The sequence below is a fragment of the Dromiciops gliroides genome, chromosome 5 (genome assembly GCF_019393635.1).
Source record: "Dromiciops gliroides isolate mDroGli1 chromosome 5, mDroGli1.pri, whole genome shotgun sequence".
Lineage (NCBI taxonomy): Eukaryota > Metazoa > Chordata > Mammalia > Microbiotheria > Microbiotheriidae > Dromiciops > Dromiciops gliroides.
In genome coordinates, this window is record NC_057865.1 from 59227233 (window position 1) to 59248706 (window position 21474).

The 21474-nt window shown below is 40.5% G+C and overlaps 1 protein-coding gene across 5 annotated transcripts in view; it reads right to left on the bottom strand.

The window, feature by feature from the left end:
* NEBL (nebulette) overlaps positions 1-20311 on the bottom strand; it is a 506719-nt gene extending 486408 nt beyond the window's left edge. The window contains exons 1-2 of one of the 5 annotated variants that reach the window (XM_043966343.1): positions 3951-5185; positions 1361-1455 (exon numbers count right to left, since the gene is read on the bottom strand). In XM_043966343.1, the coding sequence (XP_043822278.1) occupies positions 1361-1455; positions 3951-4019 (164 nt within the window). In that variant the 5' untranslated portion in view covers positions 4020-5185. Of the gene's footprint in view, positions 1-1360; positions 1456-3129; positions 3189-3950; positions 5186-5248; positions 5339-20208 lie in introns of those variants that run through there. The other 4 variants (XM_043966340.1, XM_043966341.1, XM_043966338.1 and 1 more) reach the window with 4 other exon arrangements.
* Positions 20312-21474: the final 1163 nt, after the last annotated feature.

The following is a 21474-nucleotide window of genomic DNA, read 5'->3' on the forward strand; positions in this document are numbered from 1 at the left end:
ATATCTATATCTATATCTATATGTATAGAGATATATAGACATAACCTATATCAGATTACCTGCTGTCTAGGGGAGGGGGGAGGGAGGGGAGGGAGGGAGAAAAATCTGAAATTGTAAAGCTTGTATAAACAAAAGTTGAGAACTATCTTTACATGTAACGGAAAAAATAAAATACCTTATACATTAAAAAAAAAGATTAAAAAAAGGGAATGGTTTCAGAAAAACCCAGAAAGACTTATATGAACTGATTAAAATGAAGTGAGCAAAATCAAGAGAATATTCCCTGTAACAGCACCATTATAACAAGTCAACTGTGAAAAATTTAGCAATTCTGACCAATACAATGATCCATGACAATTCCAAAGTACTCAGGATGAAAAATGCAATCCACCTCCAGAGAGAGAACTAATGCACTGAGTGCAGATTGAAGCATATGTTTTTCTTCATTTTTCTTGCCTTTCCACCCCCACCCCCACAACATGGCTAATGTGGAAATATGTTTTGCATGACTTCATGGATATGAGGGCATTGCATTTATTGCCTTCTCAAGGAGTAGAGGAGGGGTGAAGGAGGGTCGATAATTTGGAACTGAAGATAAAAATTAAAACATCAGTTATTATCATTATTATTATTATTATTATTATTAGGCAACATTAGTTGTGCCTAGTTCTTGAGGTTGGGGGGGGCAGCTAGTCAGTGTGGAATCATGAAAAGAGCAATGGACTTGGGATTAGGAGATTCAAGCCTAGCTCTGATATGTGAATAAGTCACTTAACCTCTTGGAACTCAGGTTCCCTCCTCCACAAAATGGAATTGCCAATATTTTTATTACCCATCCCCCAGGATTGCTGTGATTGCTTTGAAAATCTTAAACCATGTACACACTATTCTGTTTAACCCCCACCATGTGAGCAGAGAGTTCAGCTGAAGTCTCTAAGACAAGGTTATATTCACATGAACTAAGTTGCAATGCAAAGTCATAGTAAAACGAGATGACATAATCAAATCAATATGAAAAATGAATCCACCTAGGCCTGTTATGCTGAGCCTACACTTTATCTGATAAAGAGTTGCTTTTTCATCCTTTGGATGAAGATTATTTTCATCGCCTTCAAATAAGCTCCCCTTAGTTTCTATTTTGAAACACAGAAAATCTACCTAAAATACTATTAATTTCTTACTCAAAGGTAGTCATCACCTTACAGAACCCAACTTCACTCCATGCACTTCTGCAAAAGAACCATTTTCTATGAATAGAAAATAAACTACAAACCACACTTAGGCTAACAGTGAGTCCATTCCTCATAGCAAAAAGTTTGAGCTCTCACAATGACACTACATATGTCATTAAAATACTTACGCATTACAATAGGGTTTCTTCTCATATCCTTTATAGTTGTTCATGTTTAATGCCATCTTACAGACTTCACAATGGAAACATCCTTTATGCCAGTACTGGGGAGGAAAAAAAAAGGTGAATAATTAACCCATCACTGTTTTCCGAGTTTGATACAGAATTAAAGATCATAGATGACATTAAGGAAGGACCTCTGGAGGAAGTATCTAAGGTAGGATCTGAAAGCACATCTGAAAGCAACACTGCCTCTACATGAATTTAAAATGCTAATTTGATTTCTTACTAATATTTGAAAATGCACCAAAGCAGGAGTTTTTAACCCGGAGTCATATGAACTTAAAAAAATAAATTGGTAACTACATTTTTTTTTTTGGCAAATCAATGAGGGTTAAGTGACTTGCCCAGGGTCACACAGCTAGTGTCAAGTGTCTGAGGTCGGATTTGAACTCAGGTACTCCTGAATCCAGGGCCTATGAATTATCCACTTCACCACCTAGGTGTCCCAGGTAACTACATTTTAATACAATTGGTTCCCTTTGTAATCCCATGTGTTTTATTTCAGGCACACTTAACAGCATCACTCTGAGATGGAGTCCACAGACCTCACCAGACTGTCAAAAAGTTCCATAACAAAAAATAAAAAGGTTAAGAATCTATTTACTAAAATAATTTTAACAGAAGACTTGCTTACCTACTTGTAATTAAATAAAGCAGGCGGCTATTTAACCTTAAGGGGTTGTTAAGTAAGTTGTTAGTTTAGGTTTTTAGGGGGAGGAACAATAGTATGTGCAATATACACAACTGGGAAGGGAGATGGTAGAATAATGCTTAAATCCTAGTCCTGGAGTCAAATCTTGCCTGACATTGACCCTGGGATCACTTAAATACTCTGGGCCTCGATGTACTCATCTGCAAAGTGGGAATAATAACACATACTGGATTATTTAAAGATCAAATTATATCATGTATGTAAAACTCTTCCAAAACCTTTAAAATGCCTTAACAATATTCAACAGATTATTATAATTATTCTATGAAAGAAAAGTATAAGCTTTCTGTAGTTAATTTCGTTGCATTTCTACTTACTGTACCCACAGAGAATTCTGAAACTAATTTATGGAGAAGTCACTGCCCTGAAAGGTTTGATTTGGTTTGGTTCTTTATCTAGTTTGACTCTCTCGAAGAGTAAATACTTCGTAGCAATGGTCTAAATGTGCCCTCGGTGGCCCAGTGGCAGTGGAAAGGGCAATGAACTTTGAGTCAAAAGATCTGGATGCAATCCTGCCTCTATTATTTACTACCGGGGATGACCTTGGGCAAGCTTCTGAGAACCTCAAGGTCCTCACTTGCAAAATGAAGGAAATCAGACTAGCTCATCTCTTAGCTAAGGCCTCCTTCCAGCTCAAAATCGTATGAACAATAAATAACAAACAACAAAGTCTGGCTATTCAGTAAAGAAAAAGAACCCAACAATAATACAGTGACATAAGGTTTGCAACCACTTCTTTTCTACGACTTCCACCAAAGCCCCCCAGGATCACGGAAAGGGTTTCTTTTAACTAGGCATCACTCCGAATTATCAATGGCATGGATGGGAAACACAGCATCTGTCTAAATCCTCTTCCTTCCTTGCCCCTGCCGGTCGCTTTCTGAGTGATTTAAAGTAGCAATCAGGGTTCCATGGGGGGAACGGTCGTGTGATGCTGTGCCATCCATGGGGCCTCTTTCAACCCAGGAAAGCTGTCGAGCCGTAGTGACAGCAAGGCTTTCACCTATTCCATTGAACTCCCTCCAGAGGGAGGCAGGAAGAGAGGTAGGCAACGCAGGAAAAACCAGAGTTTCTGCCAAGAGAGCCGATCGCCCGCCCTAAGCGAACGTCAAAGGTGGTGGGGTCTGGGAACAGCGCCAAAGCTTCGGGTTTCTCTGGAAAGCTCGAGGTCCGGAGCTGGGGCGGAGGAGGCGAACAGCCGGATGTTGCTTTCCCCCCTCTTAGCAATGCGGCAGTGGCTGCCCTGTGGCATATTAATAACTATTTGCGTCTCTACCTCCCCGCGATCCCCGGGAGGAGCCACCCCATTCCCAAGGAGCGAAGGAGATGGGAAGAAGCGCCGGGGTCTTAGATAGACGAGAGATACAGATAGGAGCTCGGGGAGAGGTCGTGGGGCTCACTCGATGTAGCAAGTCTCCCGGCCCCTTGGGACATTCCTGACAGCCCATCCACGACCCCCCCCCTTGGGCAGGATGGGAGAGCACTGCCTAGGAGCAGTGATGCCAGGGTCCGCAGCCCTCTCGCCCCCTCCGAACCTCCACCCCGTCGAAAATGTAAACACTCAACATCTGACCTCCCCGGGGGAATTTTTTCTTTGCTCCGACCACCCAAACAGCCTCATGTATGTGAGTGTATACACACACACACAAACACACACACACACACACACACACACACGCCGCTTTCCTTCCCTTCCCTCTCCAAAGCCAAACTTCTAGCAGGTGCAGCGGCAGCCAAGCCGCCCGTGGGTAGGGGGGCTGGCTCTCCCCTTGACTGCTCGCTCGCTCGCTTCCTGGCTCGCGCTCTCGTCACCCCCTCGCTCACCTTATCCAAGCAGTTGACTTTTTCCGTGGGATACACGACTTTCCCACAGCGGGCGCACTGGGGGTTCATTTTCGCTGCTCCTGGACTAGGTGACGACTAGGAGGAGGCGGTGGCTGAGGCTGCTACTGCTCCTGCGGCGGGGCTGGCGGCTGCTAGGGGCTCCGGAGAGCCGGTGTGACATCCCCTAACGAACTAGCCCACCACCACCTCCAGGCTGGCGAGCAGTCGGACCGGCTGGCTGGCGTCCCCCACTGGGGACGGCGGCGGCGGCGGCTGCTACTGCCCCGGGGCTGAAAGGTCGAAGCCGACGACAACAGTGGCGGTGGCTACAGCCCAGGGCTCGCTCCTTTTGCCGACTGCAGCTCCCGCGGCATGCGGGATGGGAAGAGGAAGGAGAGAAGGGGAGGGACGGAGGGTGCGTGCGTGTCTGTGTGTGTCTGTCTGTGTCTGTCTGTGTCTGTCTGTGTGTGCGTGCGCGTCCCGCTCCTTTCACCCGTTTGGCCACCAACGGCAGCACCAACGCACTGCAACGCACCCTCCTTCTCCTCCTTCTCCTCCTCCTCCTCCTCCTCCTGTCTCCGCCGCCGCCGCCGCTGCTGCTGCTGTTGATCGAGCTGCGTCTCCCTCTCACTCTAGGTACAAATGACTCATAGAGATAGATAATTTCTCCCTTCCCTCTCTATCTCGCGCGCTCTCTCTCTCTTCGCCGCGCAGAAATAAGCCAAACCCACCGACGCTCCTGGACCAAAGTTGCAGTGAACGAGCACGTCGGGTATCTAGGGAGGGAGAGAAGGAAACCGGAGAAACCGTGACAGCAGCGGCAGGGCTGTGGCGTAGGCTGGAGCGGCAGCTCTGCCGAGAGCGGAGGAGAGGGAGGAGAGCAGCGATCCTGCGGAGGAGTTGGAGATGCTCCCTGCTCCTCATCCCCTACCCAGGCAACCTCCCGGGAGGTGGAGTGGAAGGAGGTTCCAATCCACCCACGGGCATCTCTGCGCCCAGCCGGCCGCGGGACAACAGCATCCACGGCCGCCCCCGTCGCGCATACACTGGCCCCCAACCCGCAGCCCTCCGGGGACGATTGGGAAAAGGGATAACTGTCCCCTTCCCCAAGAGCCCTACCAGCCTCTTCTCTAACCAAGGAACCTCAGTAGGAGTCAAGGGAAATCGCTCCCTATTCCCTCTGCTTTAATCTATCCCCAAGGCTGGGAGCCTGAGGCAGCATCGGCCACAGCTGTTCTTGCAGCTGGCCGCAAGCAGTAGCTGGAGCAGAACGCCACCCCCCCCACACACACACACACCTTCCCCCCCACCCCCGAGAAAAGACTGAGAGGCGAAAGTCTGATTGTTACTGTCGCACAATAAGATTTCTCTCCGGGGAAGTGGGACCATCCTGTTAGATGCTGTTCTCTGGCACCATTGCTGCTAGCAGGGTCTCGGAAAAGACTTGCCTTTCCTTTCAAAGTCCCATCCCCCTCGCTTTTTTTTTCACTGCTCTTTGAAGGAAGGCTGGTCATATGGGGCCTGGGTTCTGTGTTTATTTTGTTAAGAAACACCTCCTGGTACTGGTTTGGTTTGGGTTTTAAATTTTGCGATCAAAATCCACTGAAAAATTGCAGGTAAACTCCCCAATGTTCTCACCCAGCATGAGAATTTCAGATACAACTCCTCTTGGTATCCTAATGAAAATCAGAACACGAAGCTGAATGAATCCATGAGAGCTGTCTAACTTCACTATTCCCCAAGCTGAAAACATGAAAACTTAATGGAGAGGAATTTTTAAGCGGTTTTAATAAGTTAATATGCTGGCTATTCCAGAGAAGCCAACTAAACTAACACACCTTTAAGGGTTGGTAAATGCTAAACAAAATTTGTGATGATTTTTTTTTTCAAATTTACGTGGCTGTATAAGAGAGAAATAGACACATGCACCTTAATTACAGCCTCTCAGGTAGAGCAGGATTGACTTCTCGCTCTATTAGGTAGGAGGCACTATTGAGTGTTTCTTACATAACAATGACCTATTGTGTAACTGGGGGGGAGGGGCGGGGAAGGTAACTACTTATGAAGCATCAGTGAAACTCGGAAGCCTTGAAGCCATTAATTAGAGAGCTCACAATCACATTTGAAAAGCAAGTCAAACAAATCCAGTGTCCATTGTCATTTCAAAGTACTTGAGCTCTCCTCTCTCTCTCTCTCTCTCTCTCTCTCTCTCTCTCTCTCTATATATATATATATATATATCTATATATATATATATCTATATATATATATATAGATATATATATATAGATATATATATATCTATATATTCACATGAAGTGAGTTGTTTTTCAACTTTAATTTCCTGTTTCGCCTTAAAAGCAATAAACTATTGTAAATATTAATTCCATCTAGAATTTTAATTTAGCAGAGAGATGCCCATAATTTTGGACCTGACAGATATTTTAACTATGCATTGAATTATTAGCAAACTGAAACTAAGCCATTTTCCTCTTTCCATGGCTAAGAATCAAGTACTCAGTAATATATTTTACTTCTATTCCATCTGCCTTCTCTTGAAATTTATTTTCACCAAATTCATTTTTGGCTTAAAGACATCTCTTAAAGATTTAAAGCCTCCTTTACTAATACAAAAGGGCTCTGAGATAGTGTTTGTAAGCAATACCTAATCTTTCTAAATTCAAAATCATTGAATCAGGGACCTAAAGAGACAAAGTAGTCCAGCCCTCTCTGCCTTCAAACTGTCCAAGGTACTCCTATCCATTCCAGTATCCTCCCCACAGATAGTTAAATCCTTTATGTTAATCAACCAAAACTTCACAAACACACACACACACACACACACACACACACTAATTAAAAGTCATTTCTTCTTTTTTGGAGCCCCATTGTCGTGAAGGACAACTGACCAGCAGCCCCCTCATAAAAGCCTTCATGTACATGATGACGTTTAATTGATTGAGCCTTCTCTCTAGACTAAAATCCAATTCCTTTCATTTTTCTTTTTAGGATCTTTCCTTCACTGAACCTCTACAGAGTCTTTAGTCATCTCCATTGCTCAGATTATTTCTATCTAGTGCTTAATTATGGGCATTAAATAAATACTCAATAATATTAGGGAAAGGCCTGTACTGATTTTGAACTAATAATACAAGGAATCCTTTGGTCGGCATGCTGGAGCAAGCCATTGATGAATACCACCTGCTTCATCAAAGATGAGAAGCTAATGAAATTGCAAAAGAGATTGTTGACCGTTTTCTTCCCCCCTCTATTAAAGACACAATGTTCAAATTGAGAGGCTACCAGGAAAGATCTTAGAAACTGTGCTGTGTCGATGTTCGCCTCAAATTCACTGTGATGTGTTCTGGAAGAGAAACTTTTGTAGGTGGAAGTGAGAAGGGGAGGGAACTTTCCCTAGGACCTCTGCTACTACCCCACCCCCACCCAGAAGATGAATGAAACTCCTAACAATGTACAAACCCCATACAGAAATTATTCCAGGGAGTTCAGACACTTTAAAGAGATTATCTCATTTACTATCAAAGTGTCTCTGCAAATTAGAGGGAAACTAGGAATCCAGACATTAAAGAGACTTCCAAATTCAGGAGACACTTCAGAGACTGGGTTACTTGTTCCAATACAATGGAATTTCTATGTACTATTTCTTAACAAACTGAGTTTCCAAGTATTTTAGACAGAGAGAATATCAGACAGGGTCACAGGAACGAATCCTTTGCTGGCATTTTTAAAAGGAATGTTACATGCAGGAATATTAATAACCCAGATTTTTGTGGAGGGTCTCAGTATTCATATTGATTTTTGAGATGCATTCCATTGTATTTACCTAGATTTATTTTACTTTATTTTTGTGATAAACGTAGACATCAACAAATAGGAACATTTCAGCATACAAAGAAGAACAGAAAAGAGGATCATATATAAAACTATGAATTTTGGTTACTTATCGTTTTCAAGTATATATCAGACTGAATATGGTAAAAACAAAACTGCCTCACTTCTCTGCAATTCATTAACTTCCTTCTGCTCTCTGTATTTTTCTTATGTTTCTATCATCCTCTTTACTTTCTTTCTCTTTTATTCATTTCTATCACTATCCACCAACTCCTCCCCCATGTTATTTTGGTGATAAGAATACTTAGGTTGAAAAAAACGAATAATTAGGTTGATGGGAAAACAGTGTGTAGGCACTGGCTTGTATTTGACTGAATGGGCTGGTGCATTGTCTTCGTTTTGATGAACTTTTCTTCTTTCTTTTTAAAACTTTTTTTTACAAAGGTTGCTTGATTGAGTAAGGAAAGCAGGATGAAGGATGTATACAGAATTGAAGGTGATGCCCAAAAAATTATCAATAAGTATAATGTTTTAAAAGGCTATAAAACCTTTTAAAAGGTTTTTATCATAGGTGAGGGGTGTTATAGGGGAAGAATGTTGCATATGCAGTCAAACATGATCATTTTGATTGTCATTTTTTACTTAACTTTTTTTTTGTTACGAGGGCTCAAAGGGGGAATCTGTAATATATAACAAGACTCAAAGAATTAAACAATTAAAAAGAGGGATTGTTAAAGGGGGGGACACAACTTTATCTCTGTATATGGCATCTTTCCCAACTAGAATGGAGGCTTCTTGAAGACAAGGATTCTTTTGACTTTAGCTTTGTAACCCCAGCCTGTTCTTAAAAATCAAATTGCTATAAATCAGAGTATATATATAAGTAGGCCTCAGGCTACTTTACTTAAATATTTATTATAAAAATATTCATTAAATAGTTGTAGCAGTATAGCATACGGGTCTGCTTTTATAACCCTAAGGAAGTCACTTGACCTGAGTCTAAATTTCTAAATGAAAGCATCCAGGACTCAAAATGTTATAACAACCATAATCTGCTTAATTTAAAATAAATTAGGTCAAATAAATTTCTCCTAAATTATCAAAATATTTGAGGCAAAAGTAAATTTTATTAAAGTTAAATGTAAGTTCCACCCAAGTGTCTAGATACTTAAAGTCTTACAGCATTCAGATAATTGTGTCAATTATCCATTTAATTCTGCATATGTACAAACACCAAAAAGTTGATTTTTAGGAATTAGTATATAATGAACATATTAATTTAAGTGCAGGTGGATAGTACACTAAGTAGAGTACTGGGCCTGTAGTCAAGAAGACTTGAGTTCAAATTTAACCTCAGCTACTTCCTAATTGTATGATCTCTGGCAAATCATTCAACCTCTGTCAGTTTCCTCAATTGTAAAATGAGGATAATAATAGCATCTACCTCCCATGGTTGTGGTAAAGATTAAATGAGATAATATTTGTGCACCACTAAACACAGTGTGGGGCACATAGTAGGTGCTTAATACATGCTTTCAGATTTTTTTAAAAGCAAAAATAAGGTTTTCTATCTAGTATGAGTTGAAAGGTTTTCTGGATCAGTGCATTCAGTTGCAGCAAATATCTTAAATATCAACTGTAAAAAGAAATGTTAAAAACTTGAGTAATTTCAAAATATATGATATAGCCAGTTTACCAAAATCTACCTATTGGCAGAAAGTTTGATCTGTTTGAAAATTATTCTGTTATCATAGAATATTAGAGCCAAAAGAGACTTTAAGAGATCACCTATTTTAATATCTTCATTTTAATGATGAGAGAACCAAAGTCCAGAGAGATCAGAATTTATCCAAGGTCACACAAGAGGTAAGTAGAAGAATAGGAATTTGAACCAAATCTTTGGATTACAGGTGCAGTGCTCCTTCTTTGATAACACACTTTGCTATCATTAGAACCCAGGTCTCCTTATCTCCATCTTGTCCAAAAGGACACTGTGAGAGTTTATACCACATGTTTTTAGTTTGGTTTTTGAGGCAATCAGGGTAACTGACTTGCCTAGGGTCATACAGCTAGTAATAGGTCAAATTTGAACTCAGCTCCTCCTGACTCCAGGACTGATACTCTATCCATGGTGCCACCTAGCTATCACAAGGCCACATATTTTCACTGACACCTATGTTTACTATGTTTACATAATTCCTCTAATCAAAAAGGCTTTTTAGCCTGTTAAACAAAGAAATGAAGGTAGCCTAGTGTGACCTGTTCATGGTGAGTCTGGGGTAATTTTTAATGAATACTGCTTCCTTTTTTAATGCTTGCAAACCATGCCTTTAATAATGTAGTCTTGGTTTGCTTCCCCACCCACCCACGTATTCTAGAAGTTTTCCAGGAATGAAAGTCAAGCTCACTACACTACAAATTGTAGACTCGTCATTTCTCTCTTTTTCAAAAATAGGGATAATTGTTCATTCATCAAGTCCTTTCCCATTCACCAGAACTTCTCACAGATCAACAACCACAACCCAACCATCCAATCTGCCTGCTCCTTCAGTATCTAAGGAAGTATATCTGGGCCCAGTGTCTTGAATTCATTGAGGCCAACTGGATGCTTTCTCATTCATCTTGGGTTCCATCCTTGTTAACTAACCATTTCTCTTCCCAATCTACAAAGCATTTTTCTTGGAAGAGAAAACAGAAGGAAAATGAGATTTGAATTGTTCTTCTTTCTCACTATTATCCTTACCCTTCATCCACTTGAACCCTGAAGCCTTTTTTAATCTCCTTATTGCCCCCAAAATAACGAAAAGAAAATCTTAAGTTTTTTTGATTTGGGGCTTAAGCATTCTTAAGCATCAAGCTACCTTTTTAGGGAGAGATAAGGGAGGGAAGAGGAAGGAGAAAGGGAGTGGGAGAGGGAGAGAGGGGGGCAAAAGAGAAAGAGAGTAAGAGGAGAAGGAGGGACAGAAAGAGGAGAGGGAGGGAAGGAGAGAGAGAGATACAGGAGGGAGAGTCAAAGAGACAGGTGAGAGATGAGGGATGGGGTAAGGGGAATAGTCTTTTTATTCAACCACTTTATATTCTAATAAGAAAAGAAAACAATACATATAAAGGAGAAGTGACCAGGGGAGGGAGTTTTGTTGAGGGAATGTGGAAAAGGAAAGAAGGAACTAGGATGGGAGCCCCCAAAAATTAATGGACTAATTCCCCTAGAGCTTTAGGGCACAGAATATAATCATATCAATTATTATTATAAGAATAATCACTAATGTTCATATAGTGCTTACTATGTGCCAGGCATTGTAGTAAGCACTTTATAATAATTATCTCATTTGATCCCCATAACAACCCTGGAAGGTAGGTGCTATTATTACACCCATTTTACAGATGAGGAAACTGAGGCAAACGGGGTCACACAATTAGTAAGTGTCTGAAGCCATATCTGAACTCAGGTATTCTTGACTCCAGGCCCACTGTTTTATCCACTACACCACCTAGTTGCCCCACAGATTCAGGAATACTTTAGTAGAGAAGCCTTGGTCTCAGGTGTGGAGGGTGCTAATTCAGGTTGGGAGGAGCTGGTCAGATGCTGCAAGCACATGGTGAAGAGGCCTGGGTAAATGGCTGATAGGATGCGAAATTGAAATATGGTTTGGTTTCTAGGACCAGGCAGTAGATAACAGTGGGCTGTGTATTCCAGGTTGCCCAAATTAAGCCACTAATCAGTTAAATTGAGCCCTAGAGTGAGAACACCCAAGATAAATGGATTTACTTCCCCAGGAACTGCAGGCATTGATTCAGGATCTAGGTATGGAGACCCATGTCTCAGGTCCAGGATAGAAAGTGCTAACCCAAGTAGGAAGATGCAGGTTAAGTAAGGCAGGAAGATGAGGAGATGGCCTGGGTAGCTGGCTGGATAAGATGTAAAGGCAAAGCATGCTGTTTGCTTTCACTGCCAAGCCCCCTATATATCTACATCATCTCTTGAAGCTGTTCCCTCTTTTCACAGAATCCCGTCAGAGTCCCTCTGGTTCATTGTACAGCTAACCAAGAATGTCCCAACCAGGAAATCCCCAAAACGGCCATTCATTTCTTGCTGAAGCCTTCTATATCACCCAAGACAACTAGTTCCATAATTTGATCCTCAAGAGTCATTTCTATTTGTGCTTTAAGAATTCCTTTCTTCAGAGTTTCCCTTCCCTCCTGATATAGTATCACCTCTGAAATAGACATTAACTCCTACCCATTTTCTCTGAATCCCTTCAAATTTGCTCTCCCAAAATCTAGGGTTCGTGTCAGACTAAGCATGGTTTTCCTGTCTTCTATCATTAACTTTGCCTTAATGACATCCTATCACACCACTTGCCCCTAAGATTTCTATTAGTTCTACTTCATAAACAGCTTCTGGGCTGGTCAGAATTAGATCCAGAATAGCTGTTCCCCTTGTCATTTCCTCTACCTTTTGAAAGATGAAATTGTCATTAAGGCAAATCAGCTTTTCCACCACTGTGTGTGTGTGTGTGTGTGTGTGTGAGAGAGAGAGAGACAGACAGACAGACAGACAGACAGACAGACAGACAGACAGACAGAGATCCAGCAGATACTCAGATACTTGAAGTCCATGACCACCACTATTATCATTGTGGTCATCACCATTCACCACTTACAAAAAGTTCTACTCAGTTGCTTCATCATGGTAGAGAGGTCATCTTGACACACTGGAAAGTATACCAAGAAAATACAACCTGAATCCATTTCCACCATATTAAAAAGGATTTGAGTGTGGTCTTGGCAACAGATCGTGTCTATTTTCCAAAGACCAGCCTAGCTAAGTAGTGAGAGTTCAGCACCAATAGATTGACAACTTGATGATGAATGCTTTGGCCATGGCAACCCATAAACAAAGAAAATTACAGTGACTCCCAGGATTTTGCAGCCACTTTCCTTCTCTATATATGGCAGAGAGGACAAAAAGTATGCAGAGGGAAATAAGAATCCCACATTCCTTGACAGATGCAATGACAGAGATGACTTTGTTTGATCAATCTCCTTTGATAATGAACATCAAGTGAGACATAAAACAAGAAAAGGTATGCTCACCAAAGGTGTCTTCCACTGTCATGGAAGATATCCAATTCAGAGTTCAAATGGAAAAGAGATTCCTAATAGATGCCAAGATGACAATAGGCTGACAGCATTAAACATGTACTAAGGAGTTTAGACAGCATGATTTCCCAGGTCTTGTCCGATTCTAAAGCCTATAATTCTATAAATGAAGAGGGGATGACACTGATAAGTTGTAAGGAATGAAGGGGGGAAGTTGAGGCAAGTCCCTTTGGATGGCTTCAATCATCCCAGTGAAGTAGGAGGCTGCTACAAGTACAAGATTCGAGATAGAGTTGTAGAACCTGGGGAGCTAGCTAATAATTTCCTCTTTCTAAACCTCAGTTACCTCATCTATAAAATGGGGTTTATAATACCTATAGCACCTACCTCCCTTATAGGTTGATGCGAGGATCAAATGACCTAACATATATAGAACATTTCATAAACCTTCAGGCACTATGTAGATGTCAACTATTGTTCATAATAACAATATAATGTGAGAGAGCAAAGTAAAAGATTGGGGATAAACAGGGAAATATTTAAGAGAGAGAGAATAAATAAAAATAGGGTGAGGATTGTAGAACAATAGTGAGGGTTCATTGACGTGTAAAGAGGAAGGATGACTAGAATGGTGTGGAGGGATTACAAATTATATCAAATTAGGGATGGTTGAAGGAACTGGAGCTATTTATCCTGGAGAAATACCTTAGGGGGTATGTTGCCTATCCTCAAATATTTGAGAGGCTGTCTCATGGCAGAAGAATTACACAGTTTGTGTAGCTTTTTTTTAGCCAGTAGGTAGAAGTTATGGGGATCTTGATTTCAATTTAACATAAGGAAAACTTTTCTAACAATGTGAGCTGTTGAAAACTAGAATGTACTTTCTTGTAAGATAATAATTCCCTGTTCCTAGGAAGTATTCAAGCATACTGGATGACTGCCTATCAGATACTACCGAGGAGATTGCTGAATGGGATAGTAAATTGCAGTCGATTACCTGTGAGGTCCTTTCCAACTTTGGGATTCTATGATAGTAATCAGGAACTCATTTTAAAACTGATTTAATATGATTTTTAAATATTATTTCATTTGTGTAGACAGCCACCTATAAAGAACACTCCCTACCAGTACAGATCAACATTTTCTCCAAAATGTAAAGTCTTAGAGATGACTGGAGCACTTCTAGGTTAAGTGATTTGTCCAAGGTCCCAAGCCAGTTATGTTCCTGAAGCAGGATTTGAACTAAGGTCTTCCTAATTTGAAAGTCAGTTCTCAATCCACTATGCCAAGCTGTCTCCCATACAGTAACCCTTCTATATACATGAAGATAATTTCTGAATCATCTCTCAACCTTAATAAAAGATCAATCAATTAAAACAAAATTTCCATGTAAAAAGAAAAAGTTTCTCTTTATAGTGTTACATTAGCCAGAGATATATTTTGACCAGACTACATTTTGACATTAAGAGCTTCAGCACATTTTATAGGCATTCCATGTCTGAATAGAGTTGCTATTCAGGTCTAGTGGGAGGACAACATAGAAGGAATGTTTAGTTGTTTTAATTCTTTGGAGGAAGTGCTGAGTATTCTCTTCTTGAAACTCTGACTCACTAACTAGCATTCTTTCAGACTTCAGAGGCAACTTGATTTCCAACCTACTTGGCAAGAGATTTGCAATTACAGCCAATGACAAATAAAAGGTTGATCCCTTTTTTTTAAAAAATCAGGCTAACACTAGTTGGGATAATTTATGCACAGTTAATGAATAGGGTTTTAAAATAGGATGAAAGGATAGGATGGCCCTGGGTTGACCTAGAATTCTCTGGGGACCTGTCTGAAAATGGAAATAAAAGAGAGTGATCAAAACTCCAAAAAGCAAGTTTTTGCAGTTCAAAATTATGGAGAAAAAAATGTGATGGAGAAATTGTTCTTAATGGGATGGGGGAAGCTAAGCTATTTTAAAAGTCTGGTCTTTATTATAGACCAAAAAAATGAGCAAGTCAACAATATATCATATATTCTTGCTCAGGTACAGGGATCTTATTAGCATAAGTTGTGGAGGTCTATGGGAAATTCGGAACAGCTTGCCATTGTTCTAAGGTTTTGAATTATTGTAGGCTTTGCTTCAATTTGACTACCCAGAATTACTTACCCAGCAAAAGTGTTATAGTGTTACATTCCCTTGATTCTACTGGCCAACCCTCAATGTTTATCTATGCTCCTTAGCACCATTTATTATATGCTATCCTTGAGAACTACAAGGTAACTGATATATTTCTGCGGAGTTACACTGCTTAGTATGTATAAAGAGCGCACCTTGACATTTCTTTCCTGGCTTACTCCAGCCTAGGCCAGGTGGTCCTAAACAGCACTGAGATCATTCCCAGTTGTTAAAAGTTCCAGTAACATCTGTACTACTACCCAGATGTGCCACTGACTCTTCATTTCTGGGGACACATGGGATGATTACTGGAGCAGAAAGGGCACATTATTCTTGTAGATATTCTCCACCCAATAAACAACCATTTTGGCCCTGTATCATCAATTTCCTTAGCTCAAGTGCCTATCCAATTTATTATTATAGCTGACCCAGTAGGTGTACAGCCAATGCAAACTACTATAATTTTTACAATGCTTCCCAGAAAAAACTAATAGGACTGAAAAATACCATAATCCTGTCTCCTCTTAATTGCTTACAACTATCACTGTTCCCATTTATAAATACTACTATTAAAGAAGAGATATTTTATGGAACCAAAAGGAGAACATCAAAACTTATCAGCAATTATCAAACATTTGAGCATTAAAGAAAAATTAAAGAATCGATATTTATTTGGCCAAAGAAAATGCTAAACATTTGTCATCAGTGACAACAGTTGGACTACCCTCTTTGAAAGAGTAGGTAATTAGAGAAATACAAATTAAAATAACTCTGAGGTACCACCTTATAACTATCAGATTGGCTAATATGACAGGAGAGGAGAATGATAAATGTTGGAGAGAATGTGGGGAAATTGGGACACTAATTTTTGTTGGTGGGGTTGTGAACCAATCCAACCATTCTGGAGGACAATTTGGAACTATTCCCAAAGGACAATCAAACTGTGCCTACCCTTTGATTCAGCAATACCACTACTAGGTCTGTATCCCATAGAGATTAAAAGGGGGGAGGGGGAGTTGAACCTACTTGTAAAAAAATATTTAAAGCAGCTCTTTTTGTGGTGGCAAAGAATTGGAAATTGAGGAGACGCCCATCGACTGGGGAATGTTTGATCAAGTTGTGGTATGCGAATGTAATGGAATACTATTGTGCTATAAGAAATGAAGAGTAGGCAGATTTCAGAAAAATCTGGAAAGACTTACATGAACTATTGTAAAGTGAAGTGAACAGAACCAAGAGAACACTGTACACAGTAATAGAAATGCTATACAATGATCAACTATGAATGACATAGCTATTTGCAGTGATATAGCTCTTCAAGATAATTCTAAAGGACTCATGACGAAAAATGCTGGTCACGTCCAGAGAATAAACTGATGGAATCTCAATGCAGATCACAGTATACTATTTTGTGGGTGTGGGTGTGGGTGTGTGTGTGGGTGTGTGTGTGTGTGAAAGAGAGAGAGAGAGAGAGAGAGAGAGAGAGAGAGAGAGAGAGAGAAAGGGGGGGGGGGTAATTGGGGTTAAGTGACTTGCCCAGGGTCACACAGCCAGTAAGTATCAAGTGTCTGAGGACAGATTTGAACTCAGGTCCTCCTGAATCCAGGGCCTGTGCTCTATCCACTGCGCCACCTAGCTGCTCCCACAGTATACTATTTTCACATTATTTTTCTCATAGTTTTTTCCCCTGTTGATCTGTTTCTTCTTTTATAAAATGAGTAATATGGAAATGTATTCTACATGAGTGTACATATATAATCTATATCAAATTGCTTACTGGTTTAAGGAGGAGGGAGGGAGAGAGAAAATTTGCAACTAATTTTTTTTAAATGAATGTTAAGATGAGTCTTTACATGTTATTGGAAAAAAGAAAATACCATTAAAAAAAAAGAAAAACTAGGCAGTTCTTTGTCAATTATGTTGGGTTTAAGTTGCCCTTACAATAAATGACCACCAAACTCTAATCCAAATTCAACTTCTTCCTAAATTTTCAATGTAAGAAAGGCAACATCAGTCTTGATGTTCTTGCTGGAATTGAGTTTTTCTTTTTTCCCATCCCACTCCCTCCATTGATCATGATACTAGACTTGGGGCCTCAGGTGAATAAAGAGAGAAGACATGAGCAAGGGCATTAGACAAAAGATAGCAGCAATAATGAGATACAGAAGGGGAGGAGAGGCAGAAGACTTGAAAGAAGACAGAAAAAGAAGGAGATGAAAGGTAGGAGAAGAAAGAGAAGGCATTGGAAGAGGTGGTGGTGGTACCACTGGTGAAAGTCTGTTTGGGCAGGGCCCAACACGCATTTCAGCAGTACAGAAAGGAGAAGCTGAATACAGATGAGTTATTTAGCAGACATAGCAGCAACATTAGCAGAAGGGAAAGAGAGGATAGCCATGGGGCACTGGGAGGCAGGCTTGGGAGCAGAACCACTGGGGCTACCAAATCCCAAGAAAGAAGCTTGAAAAATCTTCAAAAGGTCTAAAAAAATCCTAAACAGACCAAAGACCAAACACAAGTTCTATTTAAGTCATTCTCAAAAATGGTATGGATTTTATGGTAAAGTAGCAAATTAGGTTTATCAACAATGCCCATGACCAGTAAGTCAGTTTGTTCAATTATAGTCCTGATGAGGCCAAAGTAATAGGGTTGATTCTTATGCTGTATAAGCCAATTACCTTCATTCTATTTCATGGACAGAGTTTATCCCTTTGCCTAATCAGCAAACTCATGTGAGTGGTCATACAGGAGGCAAAGTGACAGGATATGGAAGGTTCTATCTCTATCACCACACCTGACACAACAGCTAAAAGTGCATGCCCTGCTGACAATGAGTCATATAATATTTGTACAGGAAGAACATTTCCTTATCAGGGCAAAGGCTGACTTGCCATCTAAGAAAGACTGCTAGGGAAGACAAATGGAAAAGAAAGAAGCATAAGGAGACAGATGCATCACCTCCAAAAACCAGTGGCCCAGAAAATAGAATGAGATGCTACAAGATGCAAGTATGCAGGTTGTCCCAAAATAGATTTTACCTTCCTAGGGAGGAACTTCATAGAGTGGGATAATAGAAAGAATCCAAGGGGTCAGGTTCAATACGGGTTCAACTGTCAACATGTCCAACCTCTGTAGGATTGGACAAGTTTTCCACCTCTCAGGCCTCAGCATCTATCTGCAAAATGAAGGGGTTGGACTAGATCATCTCTGAAGTTCATGCCAACTTCACATCCATGATTCTATAACCCACAATTCCAGAAACTCCAAACAATGGCCAGAAATGAAAATCTTCCCCTTCTACTGCAGAGATTTTGATCAATGAGGAAAGAAGAGGGGATCATAGAGTCAAACAGGGAGAAAGGATTTTCTTTTAAGTAGATAACTGTTAATACTTCACCAAAGGGCAGCTAAGTGGCACAAGGGATAGAGCTCAGGGCCTGGAGTCAAGAAGACTCATCTTCCTGAATTCAAATCTGGCCTCAGACACTTACTAGCTGTGTGACCTTGGACAAATCACTTAACTCTGTTTCCCTCAGTTTCCTCATCTGTAAGAGGATAATCACTCCAGTCTCTTTGCCAAGAAAACTCCAAATGGAGTCATGAAGAGTTAGACACAACTGAACAACAAGCTATTAGTAGTTGACTAAAGGCACTACAAGTGTTTGCTCAGAAAGTGGGTCCTGATATCATCATTATCGTTATGGTTATCATTTATATAGTACTTTAAGACTTACAGAGTGCTTTATATATGATCTCATTTTAGCTTCACAAAAATCCTAGGAAGTAGGTGAGATTATTATCCTCAATTTACAGATAAGGAAACTGAAGCAGACAGCAGTTAAATGACTTGTGCCATCACACAGCCAGTAAGTTGTCTAAGGTTAGATTCAAACTTAGTTCTTCCTGAATCCAGGTTTAACCCTCTGTCTATTGTGCTACCTGGCTTAGGCACATTAGAAGCAATTTAAATTAAATTAAGGTTAGACAACTGTATGAAAGAATTAGTTCTGACAGACTGACCAGTTTGGGCACTTTGGAAAAGGTAACACAACAGATGATAAACAGCTTAAGGGCAAAGTGTTTCATAAAACCAAGGCCCAGTATAGTGCTAGAATATTGTAGGAACTAATAGAGTCTTTTTGAATGCTTGCATGTACATGAATGAATAAACGAATAGATAGATTCACTGGTTTTTCTTTTACTAGTAAATTTAAACCATCAGAAAGGAACAGGAATTATTGTCTTTATATCCCCAGGGCCTAACAAATAGGAGGTACATAATAGATGCCTGTTGAATTGGATTGAATTAAATAGGTATAGGGAGGATAATGTGTTAGGGAGACAAAACATGGCAAGCAACAACCAGAATCTAATGAACAATTAGATGTACCTCCCAAAATGGTTTTGTGGTTTCTAATAAGGATAAGGAAAGGTAGTTCAATGGGGTGACTCTGCAGAGGAGCAGATTGCTCCTGGGAAATACAAACAACATTGGTAGATATTTATTGTAAATTTCCTTGAGGTCAAGGCCCTGACAATACATGGAAAATTACCATTGCCCAAGCACAAAAGTCATTTTTTACAGAAAATAAATGGGTGGAAAAGTTTCCACTGAAGAAAAGTAGTTTGTTGTTCATCCATTTCAGTTGTGTCTGACTTTTTGGGACCCCTTTTGGGGTTTTCTTGGCAAAGATTCTGGAGTGGTTTGCCATTTCCTTCTCCAGCTCATTTTACAGATGAGGAAACTGAGGCAAATAGGGTGAAGTGATTTGTCACACAGCTAGTAAGGGTCTGAAGCTAGATTTGAACTCAGGAAGATGAGTCTTCCTGACTCCAGGTCTGGCATTTTATCCACTGCGCAGAAGAAAAGTCGAATAGCAATAGAAATAAAGTCATCACATTGGATGGAACCCACGTTCCCCACAGCTCCCACATCTCAATTCATAGGCCGTTGTTTCCATTTGAAAGAAGAAAAGGAAAGATAAGGGAAGGGAGGGGAGGGGAAAGGAAGAACAGAGCAGAGGAAAGGAAAAAGAGAGGGAGAAGAGAAAAGTTTGGGTTTTTTTTTTCTTTTTCTTTCAAACACTGCAGAAAAGAAATGTGCTCAGACTGGGTGTCTACAGACCTGAGTCTAAGTCCACTTACTTGCGTTGTGCCCTGGGGCAAATCATTCAATCTCTTGGGACTTCAGTTTCCTTATCTGGAAAGGAAAGGTAGCAGCCTAGAAGATCTCTTTAAAGACCCTTCCTTAAAGCTCTAGACTCCTCTGACCTCAAACTAAATTAGAAGCAATCCCCAGGCACATATGCCTCTATGCCTCAGCTCCTCACTCAGCAGAGACTGTGCCTGTATAGATTTGGAAGGCAGACTTCTCTTCTTTCAGAATGACTCATCGAATGGGAAAATGTGGAGCCTGTTCCGGTAGCGTACGAGGCCTTTACAAACCATGTAGTACATAATGTGCCCATTAGCAGTAAGAATCTGGGGCAAGTAAGTGTTGCTCATGATTGGCAACGTGAATAAAATGATTTGAGAGGGAATGAAATGAATGAAGCCATGTGGGGATGGAGCAAAGGCAGAGACTAGCGCTTTAGTGCAAAAGTGCATTATCAGCTGAGGTAGAATACAGAGCCAGGCTTCCTGAAGCTTCATCTAATAACAGTAGGCAATTGAACTCAAATGAAAGAGAACAGAGACAGGGTATTTTGAAAAAAAAAAAAAAAAAGGAGGGGCTTTAAAAAACAAGACTGAGTGAGTGATCATGTGAAATGGGTTTATTTTGTTTTTAAGTAATACCTAGCTTTGCCTCAGCCTCACCCATTGTACCTCACCCACCCACATATGGTAGAGCCAGTGAATTTCTGGTAGAGCCTCAAAACCCTGACCCTTTGACACTGTAAAGGGGGGAGCCAGGAGGAGGTAATAAGCCACTATGAAGAAATACTTAAAAATCAGGGGTTCCTAAACCTTTTTTATGGGTCACTTGGTAGTCTGTGGAAGCCTAGGGACCCCCTTCTCAGAAGATACTTTAAATGCATTAAGTAAATACATAGAATTAAAAAGGAAACCAATTATATTAAAATATAACGATCAGTTTTGGGATTTTCAAAAACAAGTTTATAGACCACAGATTATATATGTACATATATATATATATATATATATATATATATATAGGTGGGGCAATGAAGTGACTTGCCCAGGGTCACACAGTTAGTAAGGGTCAAGTGTCTGAGGTCAAATTTGAACTCAGATTCAGTGCTTTATCCACTGCACCATCTAGATGCCCCCTAGCTGCTCCCTTTATATTTGTCTTTATTTCACTCTTCATTGTTTCTGTTACTCAAAGGGAATGCAATTACATATCCTATGACCGTGAATTCCCCAAGAAGTCCACTGATGGCATTCAAG